The sequence below is a fragment of the Anoplophora glabripennis genome, unplaced genomic scaffold (assembly GCF_000390285.2).
Source record: "Anoplophora glabripennis isolate ALB-LARVAE unplaced genomic scaffold, Agla_2.0 scaffold171, whole genome shotgun sequence".
In the NCBI taxonomy this organism is placed as follows: Eukaryota; Metazoa; Arthropoda; class Insecta; order Coleoptera; family Cerambycidae; genus Anoplophora; species Anoplophora glabripennis.
The window spans coordinates 661-14402 of NW_019416698.1; the positions used below are offsets into that span (position 1 = coordinate 661).

Genomic DNA, 13742 nt, shown 5'->3' on the forward strand with positions numbered 1-13742 from the left:
AGATATAACATTTTTTGAAACACCCTGTACTTTGATTTTTAAACACCCTGTATATAAAAGTATGATGAGAATGTTTTTCAAAAAAGAGTCGGCCCCGCTCGAGAAAAGAATAAGAACAGTTTCTTCCAAACTTCCAAAAAGGCATCTGGTTAGTAAATATAAAATTTTTCAACCAAAAACTACGTAGGTAAGGCAGAAATGGTAAAAAAATAAGTTAAGACATCGATCTGCTTGATAAATATACAAATTTTCATTAAAAGACTGTAGTAAATAAAGACAAAGCTAAAAGTGAAAAGAAACAAAACTGCCCTTAATTCTACAGAACATCTAGTATATGAATTTATAAAAAAGCGATTTCAAAAGATTTAAAGAAAAAATTTAAAAAATGAATAAGGAAAAATTTAGTCCACCTGCGTAAATTTTAGGAAACATCCTGTACATAAATTGCAAAAAACACCTGGTTGGTAGGGTATAAGATTTTTCATAAAAATATTGCAGACTTCAGTACAAAATATGAAAATGGAAAAAACAATAAGGAGTTTTGTTCTATTCGTAATTTTTATCTGCATCAGTATTGTGGAACATCCAGTATAAAGATTCAAAAAGACATCAGGTTAATAATTATATAAATTTTAATTAAAAGATGTTAGTAAATAAAGACAAAGTTAAAAGTGAAAAGAAAAAAAATTGCCCGTAATTTGGACCTGGGTCAATTCTGTGGAATATCTAGTACCTATATGGATTTTCAAAAAAAAAAAAAATGACTGGTCAGTAAATATACAACTTTGCTTCAGAAGATTTAAAAAAAATGAACAAAATGAAAAACCTAGTCCACCTGTGTCAGTTTAATGAAACACCCAGTACATAAATTGCAAAAAACATCTGGTTAGTAGGGTATATCCGCAACATTTTCTTCTGAAAAATGTGCACATATAAAAAATCTTGGCAGGCCATGTTTTCGTGGCAATAGAGAATTGATATTTGTATTGCACGAAAAACCAGACACACTGTATATAACTAGTTGTAGTAATCGAGCTGATTCTCTAACTTGTTATGATTTTCATTCTAAGCAATACACATTCAGGTTTTTATAAACTTTTATTATTTTTTAAATAACTATTAACAAACAAACACTAATTTTCCTCGTAAAATATCGTGGGATCTGCGAAATTATGAACGCTTTCATCGAAAATGTCCTCAGGAGTACTCGCATCCACCTCCGCGAGGAATGTGGGGAAAGGGACCGGGTTGCTGGGTTTCCTCAAAGGCAGCTTCGTATCGAAAACGTACACGATCGAATTCGTCTCTCCCGGAATGGCTTGACCCGACACCCAGAGAACGTTGTACTTGGTGTTTATCCTAAATATTTTCAGACCTTTGGCAACGCGGTACCTGTTGCCCATGTGCCCCGGCATTTTTGTACCAGGCCACACCCGTCCCTTCTCCCCGCCTCCCCCGATGTTTCCACCACGACGGTGGGTCTTTGTGACACCGTGCGATGCCGGCATGCCTTTGAAACCGTGGCGCTTCATCACCCCCTGGAAACCCCGATCCATTCTGCAATTAAATTGAATTAATTTTTTGTGATTTCAGTTTGAATTTACTTACGTTTTCCCTCGAACATCAACGTAATTGCCGACTTGGAAATGCAAGGCATGTATATGTGTTCCTAACGGTAAAATTGCATCGGGACTCACAAAAAACCTTCCCAGGAATTTCTTCGGCATCACGCCGGAGTCCTTAAACAGTCCACAGTATTCTCGGGTGAAGTGTGTAGGGTCTGCTTCTTCGGCACCCACAAGAAGGCAGCCCTTTGGGTTATATACTTTCTCTACCCTTTTTCTCGGAGGATCATATTCTCCCGGAGTATAGTAGCGGATGACGTGGTTATCCAACACCTATAAACTTCTATTTATGCAAACTATTACAGATAAATAATATTTCGTACCTGTAACAGCGTGGTACTGATCTTTTTCCCATCCTTAAGCCATAAAGGATACACGCCGATTTTTCTTGCAATAACGCCGGTTCGCTGCAACTTAGGTGTCCATTCTATATTGGTGATTAAGTCTTTTTGATGTGGTAGTTGTTTGCTGTACACATCGTTTACAACTTCTTTCACAAACTCTTTATTTTCAGGTGTTATTTGTTCATCGGATTTCTAAAATAAATAGAAAATCGTTTTCTTTTCAGTTTATCAATGCTTTGCCTTTTGTACTTACTGACTTGTCCTTCTTTGTCAACCATGTAGGATTTCTGAGCCTTGGAGGAGGGTTTAGATGTTTTTCTCTAATTTGAGGAACAGTACAAGTTATACTAAAAAAAATAAAATACGATATGGCAACAAATATTGACAGTTAATTGAAGCACTGTACCTTAATGCTAGAAATTTTTGTTCTAAACATCTAAAGCAAGATTTATTAAATATATTTGATATAGAAATTGCCATTTTATTCTTAACCTTTAACCTAACTTTCTGATATAATTCTGATGTTTATTTTATAATCGAAACTTTTTTCTTTATTGTGTTGTTGGTTGTTGGTCATCCTAAGCAGTTTTGCCAATATGAAAACAATTAAATGCCTGTGTTTAAAATAATATTTTTAATTTTAATACCAACCCTGCATGCGAAAGTAGTACCAATAGCAATAAAATGGTCTTGCACATCAAACATCACTAAAATAAATATATCAAAATATTTATAAGTATAAATTCGATAAAATGCTATTTTACTGTAATAGCCATCTTCATCTGTAAAAAGGGCATTAGAAATTTACCTTTTAACATATAATTAATGCAAGGTTGACTTTGAGCCAGCCTCATTTAGAAGATTGAATAATCATATCACTTATCCAACATTGATAACCCACTGATAGAGTCCAAAATGCCACCGAAAAAGAAAAAATCGACTGTAAGCCCAATTGTGGTAGGAACAGTATCTACCAGATCAACCCGGAGGCAAAGTGTCGTGAACATAGAAATTCCAAAATCGAGTAGAACTCCAGTTAAACATACTTTTAAAGCTCCTAGTGATGGCACTCCAAAAGGAAATAGTGAACTTTCAGCGGTCGAAAGCCTTTCAGAAAAAATTAAGCAAACTTATAATAAAATGCTTAATAGAATCTTAGAACCGTCCATTCAAACGTCTCTAAAACAGTCACCTCTCCTAAAAAATGACAACAGTAAATTTTCCAAGCCTCAAAGAGAATCTACATTAAACATTAAATCGAAAGTAAAGAGTAATGAAGCTTTATTGCAAATTTTGGAAGATTGGACTGACGACGAAAGTCAGGATGACAAAAAAGAATCTTCAGAGTCAGAGCCTGGAACAGAAAATGTTCAAGAAACTGTTAATAGCGATGAAAGTGAAGGTACTATTTCCGATTTGGTGTCTTTGATTCAACGTCAACCTGAAATTATTGCAGAAAGTGTAACGGAAATTTCTCCAAATCAGTATCAAATATCTGTTGAGGAACAAGAAAGTATTCAAAAAGAAGTGGAAATTAAAATAGAAGAAATGTCCAAACCAGACAACTCAGAAGCTGAAGTAATTCAGGCGTACATTATAGAAGAAAACGAATCTCTTCCTATAGAAGAGCACGTAGAAGAAATTGTTGCATTCGACGAGGAAAATATCGTCGAATGTGTGACTGAGGAAGTTATTACAGACAACGATCAATTCGTTTTAATGGATTCCGCTGAAGACAGTCCAGCAACCGTTTTTGAAATCACTCAACAAGAATTTCCGCCATTACAAGAAACAAATAAAAGTGAATTTATTGCTACCATCTTGCCAACTTCGGAAAAGTTGGCAAGGGGAAACAAAGAAATTATAGCGGATAATTATATTGTGGAAGAGACCAGTCAATCTGTTTCTACCACCGATTCTAATGATGCAGAGGTGCGAAGTTTTTTTACCAAAGAAATAGAAAGTAATAAGACGGTTAAGGAGGAAGACATACCGATCTTAGAATATGAAGTAGAACAGTCAAGTTCCAGCAATGAGAATGCAGATTCTGTAGGTTCGATATTCGAAGAAAACGTTGAAAGTGAAGCTCTAGTAGAGACTGGGATAAACGTAGCAACTTCGGAAGAATATAAGAGAAGATCAGCCAACAACTCTGACAGTTTTGAAGGAGACAATAAATTAAAAAGTGTTCCTACAGAAAAATCATTCTTAGAAGAACACGACACTGTTAAGGGTGAAGGTGATGTTGCAATTGAAGATACGGCTTCAAGTAAGGAAACTGTTGAAGCGATGGATGTTGCAGAAGATACAAGTGAAGATACCATAGAAAATAAAGTTGCTCAGATGCATTTGGTAGACGAAATTATAAAAGAAGAAGATACGAGCGAGGAACTGACAGAAATGTTTAATAAATCTACCGTCGATTTGAATTATTCTCTGAAGGAAGACATCGAGGAAGTAATTGGTGTAAAAGCCAGTCGTGGGTATTCAAAAGGTCAAATTAAACAGGAAGACGAAGATGAATGTTTGAAGAAACTATCGGACAGTTTAGATTTATTAACCGAGAGACCCAAAACTCGTAGAACTAGAACTATCGATACTAAAACAACACCGAAAGAAGTCGAGGAACTGTCGGAGACAAAATCAATTAAAAATGCCAAATCTAAAGAAAAAAAAATTACTAAAACCAAAGATAACAAATCTAGGGAGCCAAAATCCTTGAAAGAAGCGAGGAATAGAAAGAAATCTACTCCTCCCCAGCTTGTTAAAAAAGTAAAGGAGAAAGTTGAGAAGAAGGAGGGGGGAAAGGCTGACAAAAAAGATGCCGGTAAGAAAATCACGAAAAACGATAGCGATCAACTAAAAAGATCCTCGAAATCTGATAACACAGACTCCGAGGATACTGAAGTTCGTCGTTCTAGCAGAATAAAATCCATAAGTGTCTTGAAAAAGAAAACGACAGGCCACGGTTTGGTAAGATCGAAATCCGAGCCAATACTCAACGAATCCGACGTTTCCGATAGCAATTCCACTCATACAGAGTCAGAGAAGAGTACACCATCGGCATCTCCCAAAGTCGTATTGAAAGATAGAAAAACTAGGTGGGCAAAGTCCACTGAAAATTTGTGCGATTCACAAAATACAACTGACTCAGTAACAAAAGGTGATAATCAGTTGTCCGAAGTAACCAGGATGGAAGTTGACGAAAAACCTAAATTACCCGTTAGAGATCCTGTGGTAACGGCAAGGCTCAAGCAATTCGTACACTTGAAGGAGAACATGTACAAAACCGACAGGATGACTTGCAAAGAGGCGAAGAAGATGACTTGCGATTGCTTTCTGACAACTGAGGAGATTGAGTCCAACGAGTACGGTTGCGGGGAAGATTGCCTGAATAGGTTGCTGCTGATAGAATGGTTCGTACATTTTTTTTTTGTTAATTTTTGTTTTTTTTTATGTAGCACCATTCTTTATTTTAGTTTTATATTGAACACTTGCAAATGCTTTGTCACAGACAAACGGTTTCAAAAGAGCGAAATTTTTGCAAATTTGAATATATTTTTTTGTTAAATAAGCAATTTTTAACATTTTTAAATTTTAGTGGTAATCGAGGCGGTAATTTGGTCAAGTACAAATAAATGGTTTCAAAATGCCCAATTTGAATATATTTTTTTAATTGAGCAAATTTTTACATTTATTAAATTGTAGCTGTAACTTATGTCAGTTCAGAGAAGTGTATAAATAAACGGTTTCAAAAGGGCAACATTTTTGCAAATTGGAATATATATTTTTGTTAAATAAGCAATTTTTAACATTTTTTAATTTTAGCGGTAATTTGTGTCAAGTGTAAATAAGTAAACGGTTTCAAAGGGCCAGTTTGAATACCTTTTATTTTGTTAATTTTTATGATTCTTTGGTTATCGGACACAACACATCATTTGATTTTTATATTGAATTCTTGCAAATGCTTTGCATTCATAAAACTCCTTTATATTTTTTATTTTTAGTGGTAATTTGTGTTAAAAAACAAATGTGCAAATAAACAGTTTCAAAGTGGCCAATTTGAATACATTTTTTTGTTAATTGAGCAAATTTTTACATTTATTAAATTGTAGCAGTAATTTATGTCAGTTCAGAGACAAGTGTATAAATAAACAGTTTCAAAAGGGCAAAATTTTTTTTGTTAAATAAGCAATTTTTAAAATTTTTTTATTTTAGCGGAAATTTATGTCAAGTGCAAATAAACGGTTGCAGAGGGCCTATTTGAATGCTTTTTTTTGTTAATTTTTATGAATCTGCGTATAGGGCACAACATGTCATTTGATTTTTATATTAAATTCTTGCAAATGCTTTGCATTCATAAAACTCCTTTATATTTTTTATTTTTAGCGGTAATTTGTGTTAAAGAACAAATGTGCAAATAAACGGTTTTAAAGTAACCAATTTGAATAATTTTTTTTGTTAATTGAGCAAGTTTTTGTATTTTTTAAATTGTAGGAGTAATTTGTGTCATAAACGGTTTCAAAAAGGCCAAATTTTTGCAAATTTGAATTTATTTTTTTGTTGAATTTGCAATTTTTAACATTTTTTAATTTTAGCGGTAATTTGTGTCAAGTGCAAATAAACGGTTCCAAAGGGCCAAGTTGAATATCTTTTTTTTTTGTTAATTTTTATGAATCTTTGTTTATAGGACACAAACATCATTTGATTTGTCAGGAATTCGTGTTAAGGATGTGCAAATAAATGGTTTCAAAGTTTTTACATTTATTAAATTGTAGCAGTAATTTGTGCCATTTCAGAGACAAGTGTATAAATAAACGGTTTCAAAAGGTCAAAATTTTTGCAAATTTGAATATACCTTTTTGTTAAATAAGCAATTTTTAACATTTTTTGATTTTAGCGGTAATTTGTGTCAAGTCGGAGACAGGTGTACAAATAAACGGTTTCAAAAGGGCCAATTCGCCCCAGTGGAAGTTTTCAACGCGGATAAGAAAGGACTTGGTTTGAGAGCAGCCGCAAACATACCATAGTAAGTGTCTTACTTTAAACGATTTAAAAAACCCTAATACCCAATTTACAGCGGTGAATTCATATTGGAATATGTCGGAGAAGTCTTAAATTGTGACGAATTTGATAAAAGGGCGGAAGTTTATTCTGAGGATAAGAATATCCATTATTATTTCATGTCTTTAAGAGCCGATGCCATCATCGACGCAACAATGAAAGGTATCGATGAACCATAATGAACAGCAAACATTTGTTGATCAATAAAACTACAAAAATATCACATTATTCGTTTTTAGGAAACATTTCCAGATTTATTAATCATTCCTGTGACCCGAACGCTGAGACTCAGAAATGGACGGTGAACGGAGAGCTGAGAATAGGTTTTTTCAGCACCAGGACGATATTGGCCGGCGAAGAGATTACGTTCGATTACAGATTTCAAAGATACGGGTGAATTATAAGATTCTTCCATAACTTCACGAAATTAACGTTCTCCTTTTAGAAAGGAGGCCCAGAAGTGCTATTGCGAGGCGGCGATATGCCGGGGCTGGCTTGGCGAACAACCCGACGAAGACTCCGAAGACGAGGACGAAGAAGAAGAGGAGGAGGAAGAGGAAGCCGAAGAAACAGTAGCCGTTGCTAAAGCAGAGGTTCCCACACCGGAAGCGGTTGAAATGAAGACGATCGAGGATGACACGAAGATGGAAGTTGTGGAGGAAGGCGTACCTACGGATATTAAAGTTGAAAAGGTTGAAACTGAACCAGTAACCGTTACGGTTACTCCCAAGAGGAAATCGCCACGTAAAAAACCGAGGAAAGACCTGTTTGAAGAGTTGGATGTAAGCTAGAAATAATTCGATACTTTGTGACGTTAAATTTTGTTGTTTTTTAGCAATTGGACGAGGAAATAGAAATGCTGATTACGACTGGGCTGAAAAATCAAGCTCACACATTAAAGCTGAGTCGACTAATGGTGAGGGCGAAAGAACCGCCTCAGAGGACGAAACTGTTGCGGATTTTGAGGAGAGGCGAGCTGCCGTGCAGAAGATTGTTCTTGGATTATCATGGATTGAGATTGATGCACGGCTATATGATAGATGCTCAGCATTTGGTGCACAACGATAAAAAATACGAATCCCTGAGGTGAGAGAATCGATATAATTGAAAAAAACATTTTAATAATGTCAAATAATTTTTTTTTCCAGGCTTGAAATGCTTCAGACGTTGGCCGTCCTCCCGATTCCCAACAAAACAATGCTACAAGACAGTAAAGTGTTACCGACGGTAGAAAAGTGGGCCACAGACAAAGACCTCGGTTCGCCCCAAGACTCCGACAGCAACTCGCCCAAGACCGAACAAGACGTCCCTCAACCTCGCCCTCCCTTGGAAGAAACGAACAAAGACAAGGTTAAAGATCCGAGGAAAATGGATGTCGAACCGAAGAAAGAAGAGGAAAAATCAGACCGTAGCATAGAAGACCAAGAGGAGGAAATCCGGTTCTTGGCGTCGAAACTCCTGGAGGGCTGGGCCAACTTAAAGGAGGTGTTCCGGATCCCGAAGAAGGAGAGGATCGAGCAGATGAAGGAGCACGAGAGGGAGGCGAACAAGAAATTCATGCAGGGCGGCTACGGCAACGAACCGGACAGCGGGCGAAAGAGCGACAGGTACCGCCACCTGTCCAGGTATAAAACGGAGAGGGAAATCTTCAGGAAAGGGTCCAAGTCGGAGGAGAAGCCGAGCGCCGAATTTATAAGACTGAGCAAGATCGAACGGAGGAAGTTGTTTGCTCTCCAGCACGAATTGAAGGAGGAGGAACGCAGGTTGAAGCAAAGGGAGATGTGGAGGCAGCACGAGCTGAATTGCATGTTGATAGGGACGGATCCCAGGTTTACGGCACCTTTTGACCCCAGTAGAGGGTACCAGTGCATTTGGAATCCCCAAATAGGTGAGATAAGGGCCAACAAATATATTTCTCGTTTTTCCAGCTTATTAATTAAAATTTCCGATTTACAAGTGGGATATATGGGAAAAATATAATTCCGAGTTCCAACTAAGAAAAATTTAACTTACAAGTGAGAAAAATGTGAATATGAGCATTAGGTAAAAAACAATCCAACTTATAAGTCAAAATTTTTGAGCTACAATTAGGAATATTGTAATTTCAGGCATAAAAATTTGACTTGTAAGTTAGAAAAATATAATTCCGAATTGTAAATAAGAAAAATCTAAGTTTTAAAGCAGGAAAATACAATTTTGTGGTTTTAGTGAGAAAAATCCGAATTATTAAATCAGAAAAATATAATTCCGAGTTCTAAGTAAGAAAATCCGAGGTATTAAGTCAGAAAAACATAATAACCGAGTTCTCTGACAAAAAATCCGACTTATTAAGTCAGAAAAATATAATTCCGAGTTCTAAGTAAGAAAATCCGACTTATTAAGCCTCAAAAATATAATTCAGAATTGTAAATAAGAAAAATCTAAGTTCTAAAATGGGAAAATACAATTTTGTGGTTTTATTGAGAAAAATCTGAATTATTAAATCAGAAAAATATAATTCCGAGTTCTAAGTAAGAAAATCCGACGTATTAAGTCAGAAAACATAATAACCGAGTTCTCTGACAAAAAATCCGACTTATTAAGTCAAAAAAATGTAATTCCGAGTTTTAAGTAAGAAAAATCCGACTTATTAAGTCTGAAAAACATAATTCCCGAGTTCTCTGACAAAAATCCAACTTATTAAGTCAGAAAAATATTATTCCGAGGTCTAAGTAAGAAAAGTCCAACTTATTACTGAAAGACATAATTATGGGAATTCCTGAATTCTCTGACGAAAATCTGAAACATAATTCCCGAGCTCTACGACATAAATCCGACTTATTAAGTCAGAAAAATATAATTCAGAATTGTAAATAAGAAAAATCTAAGTTCTAAAATGGGAAAATACAATTTTGTGGTTTTATTGAGAAAAATCCGACTTATTAAGTCAGAAAAATATAATTCCGAGTTCTAAGTAAGAAAATCCGACTTATTAAGTCAGAAAAACATAATAACCGAGTTCTCTGACAAATAAACCAATTTATTAAATCAGAAAAATATAATTCCAAGTTTTAAGTAAGAAAAATCCAACTATTAAGTCTGAAAAACATAATTCTCGAGTTCTCTGACAAAAATCCGACTTTTGAGTCAGAAAAATATAATTTTTTGTTCCAAATAATTGAGAAAAATATAATTCTGAACATTAGGTAAATTAAATTTTTCCCTCAAAAAAATTTTGTCAAAGCCTTAAAATACGTAATTACTTAAAACATTTATATTGAAACTTTCCATATAGGTCAGTGGCAGAATTACCCGTTACCCGCTCAAAACCAAATGATGTTCACCGCCCAGGCCCCCACCGCCAGCATGGGTGCCATGGCCAACTTAACCATGCCCCCACCGCAGTTACAGGCCGCGAAAACAGTCTCCAACTTTCCGTACTCCCAGCAAATTTCCATCGCCACTTCATTAAACGGGGCAATCGCCCAACTCCCCACCAGCATGGCTATCACTGCTCAGGTACAACCGTCGCAGCCGAGTAACGTGCCCCAGATGCACATTCAGCAGCAAGTGGTGAATAGCGTCGCGCAGATAACCTCCATGCAGGGCATCCCCGGGGCTCTGCCGCAGAATATACCCACCCATCCACTTCCTACGAGTATACCAGCTCAACCCCCACTGCCGCAGTATCCGGAGCAGGTGAAGGAAGAAGATCCCTTGCAGGTTAAATTCATGGGCCCCATCCCCCCACCCGCGAAACTACCGCCCAAGTGGAAGTGTGCCAAAGACAAGTACGGGAGACCGTATTACTACCACGTCAAGATGCGGAAAAGCCAGTGGGAGCCGCCACCCTTCATCGAACCCGTCGACGAGGCCATGGAATGTAAGTCGTATCTATATTTCGTTTCCCGTTGGACATATTTCCCTTTCCAGCCTCGGAATCCGAGACGAGCTCCGATACAAGCAGCATCAGCTCGGACACCAGTTCGGAGAACTCGGACAGCGATGACGATATCGACGACACCCGTCTCCTCTTGGAAGTAAGGAAGCAAATGGAGAAATCCGCCAAGTTGACCGTAAAATCCGTCATCCCCGAACACGTGAAAACGGAAGAGATACCAACTCCTAGTCCGGACGATAAAAATTCGGAGGACGAGATGGAGAACGACGTAGATGTGGCCGCTTCATTCCTCGACGATGACACGGAGAGGCCTTCCATAGATATAAGGCTCAAGGAGCAGTTCAATCTGTTGAAGGACGATAATCCGCCGAAAAAGAAGCGCAGGATAGGGTTGTGCGAGGAGATAATGATTAGCGTGAGTGATTTGAGTATTACTAGTCCCATTTTTTTTGCGAAAGTTTTAAATTTGTTACATGAAATAGTTTAACGAATAATGCACAGTTGTAAGATTATTATTCGTTTGTTTTGAGGTTTGTGATCATTAGCAAGCAAATTAGCTGTGCATTCCATGCAAATTTACTTTAGCAAGTTGCATTAGCAAGTGTTTGCAAATTTGCTGTGATTGTATTAATTTTTATATTCCAGCTAAGGATTCAGGGGCACTAACAAGCAAATTCTTTGGGTTCTTGCTAAATCAACTTGCTGTTGAATTTGCATTAGCAAACAAATTTAATTTAACAAGTTGCATTAGCAAGTGTTTGCAAATTTGCTGTGATTGTATTAATGTTTATATTTCAGCTAAGGATTCAGGAACACTAACAAGAAATTCTTTGAGTTCTTGCTAAATCAACTTGCTGTTGAATTTGCATTAGCAAACAAATTTACTTTAGCAAGTTGCATTAGCAAGTGTTTGTAAATTTGCTGTGATTGTATTAATGTTTATATTCCAGCTAAGGATTCGGGAACACTAACAAGCAAATTCTTTGAATTCTTGCTAAAGCAACTTGCTGTTGAATTTGCATTAGCAAACAAATTTAATTTAGCAAGTTGCATTAGCAAGTGTTTGCAAATTTGCTGTGGTTGTATTGATGTTTACATTCCAGCTAAGGATTCGGGAAGACTAGCAAGCAAATTCTGTGGGTTCTTACTGTTGCATTCATAAAAAAACACATATTTGTAGCTAATTTACTCTAGCAAGCGTTTGCAAGACTACTCGGAGATTTGCATGTTTATCTTCCAACCTTACAGATGTGGACACTGACAAGCAAATGGTCAGTTCTTGCTAAAGCATTAGCAAGCAAATGTACTTTAGCAAGTGCTGCACTGCATTGACTCTTAGCAAGTTTAAATCCTTGCGAGATGACTTGATTGAATTGCATATTTTTTAAGGTTTGTAGACACTAGCAAGCAAATTGTCAAGAGTTTTTGTTAAAGCAACTTGTTGCGATAACAAAAGCTACACATGTGCTTCAAATTTATTTAAGCAAGTGCTTGCAAGATTACTTGAGTAAATTGCATGAACTTAATTGTTAGAATTCATGCTAAGCCACTTGCTATTGCATTTAGCTAGCTACAGTCAGTTGCATTAACTATAACTAAAGGTTTGCGAACATAATAAAAAAAATTGCTAAATTTTTTGCTAAAGCAATTAGCCGGTGCCTTTATATTAGCTACGCATTTACATCAAATTTACAAGCAGTTCACTTTGTTTAGTTGCTTAATTTTTGTGAATCGTTTAAATTTCCTTTTGTAGCCGAGAAGCGAGGAGGATAAGCAGCAGTTCAAGGAAGACCTGAAACGGTACAAGGCGAACAAGGAGAAGCTGAAACGGCAGAAGGAGTTCATAATGCAGCAGACCCGGAAGCAGCTGAGAGAGGTGGATACGAAGAAGACACGGGACAAACGCACCCGATCGGCCCTAAAGTCCCGCATAAAGGAAATGCCGGACTTCAACAGCGAGCAGGCCAAGAAAATAAAGGAGAGCTTCAGGGCTAACATGGCGTCCACAGTGGTGGGGTCGCTTAACGCTTATCGGAAACCGGATTGCAAGGAGGGACGGATCACGAACACGGAAGACTTCAAGCATTTGGCTCGGAAGGTGCATGGGAAGAAAGTTAATTTTACGCAAATTACAATTTTTTCTTTTTTTCAGTTGACTCATTTCGTGATGCTGAAGGAGATGAAGCACATAGAGAAGATAGAAGACTTAACGTGTACAGATAACGTCAAGTCCAAAGCGAGAGAGTACATAAAGAAATACATGAGCAAGTTCGGCGAGATGTACGTGAAACGGAACGATTCCCCCGACTTCAAAGACTAACCCTCATGACGTGGATCTGTGATAACTTTTTAAAGAAACTCATTTGTGTAGAGTAGCTTTTTTATTTTGTGGGTGTTTTCCATGTATTTATTTTGTAATTATCTCCTGTATATAGTTGATGAAGTTGTAATTTCATATTTCTTAGGACGTGTAAAATAAATTGGACGAAAAATTGTTTTTAGCTTTTTCGATGTGGTATGTCTTGAAAATCGAACAACCTGGAAGTGATATTTTCACTTGTAACTTTCGAACGAATGAATTAAATGAGACGAATCAAGTAACCATTGAAAGACAAAAGTGAGTCGTTTCCAACGACATAATGAACTTTGAACTTTGGACGAAATTTGAAGTTGGCACTTGAAAGTTTGTAGAGATGGGCACTTTTCGGAAAAGTATGTTACGGATGTCGATGAAATATCCGGACATGTCAGGAAAAGTACTTTTGACCTTGAATCTAATTAGGCACCTCTGAGTGACGTCACGTCTTCACAAGTCACTGCTTGAGGGTA

General features: G+C 36.8%; 2 protein-coding genes across 2 annotated transcripts; one reads left to right on the plus strand and one right to left on the minus strand.

Moving 5' to 3' along the window:
* Positions 1-1084: 1084 nt before the first annotated feature.
* Positions 1085-2504, minus strand: LOC108904753 (39S ribosomal protein L3, mitochondrial). The gene is made up of 5 exons (XM_018707423.1): positions 2376-2504; positions 2223-2316; positions 1949-2161; positions 1609-1898; positions 1085-1557 (listed from the first exon to the last, which is right to left on the minus strand). Exons 1-5 carry the CDS (start codon positions 2447-2449, stop codon positions 1134-1136), a joined length of 1095 nt encoding a protein of 364 aa, XP_018562939.1. The 5' UTR covers positions 2450-2504; the 3' UTR covers positions 1085-1133.
* Positions 2505-2653: 149 nt separating this feature from the next.
* On the plus strand, positions 2654-13419 carry LOC108904757 (probable histone-lysine N-methyltransferase CG1716). The gene is made up of 11 exons (XM_018707430.1): positions 2654-5385; positions 6870-6998; positions 7050-7195; positions 7273-7426; positions 7479-7815; positions 7869-8119; positions 8182-8921; positions 10308-10895; positions 10946-11328; positions 12667-13011; positions 13066-13419. The coding sequence occupies exons 1-11, from the start codon at positions 2885-2887 to the stop codon at positions 13231-13233; spliced, it is 5742 nt and encodes a 1913-aa protein (XP_018562946.1). The 5' UTR covers positions 2654-2884; the 3' UTR covers positions 13234-13419.
* The last annotated feature ends 323 nt before the right edge of the window (positions 13420-13742 follow it).

Excerpts from the sequence above, each read along its gene's own strand:
- LOC108904753 (XM_018707423.1), bottom strand. The coding sequence starts at position 2,449 with ATGGCAATTTCTATATCAAATATATTTAATAAATCTTGCTTTAGATGT. Across the intron at positions 2,162-2,222 it reads TGACAAAGAAGGACAAGTCA|AAATCCGATGAACAAATAAC; the intron begins GTAAGTACAAAA and ends TATTTATTTTAG. Across the intron at positions 1,558-1,608 it reads GTTGATGTTCGAGGGAAAAC|AATGGATCGGGGTTTCCAGG; the intron begins GTAAGTAAATTC and ends ATTTAATTGCAG.
- LOC108904757 (XM_018707430.1), top strand. The coding sequence starts at position 2,885 with ATGCCACCGAAAAAGAAAAAATCGACTGTAAGCCCAATTGTGGTAGGA. Across the intron at positions 7,816-7,868 it reads ACCTGTTTGAAGAGTTGGAT|CAATTGGACGAGGAAATAGA; the intron begins GTAAGCTAGAAA and ends GTTGTTTTTTAG. Across the intron at positions 13,012-13,065 it reads TCAAGCATTTGGCTCGGAAG|TTGACTCATTTCGTGATGCT; the intron begins GTGCATGGGAAG and ends TCTTTTTTTCAG.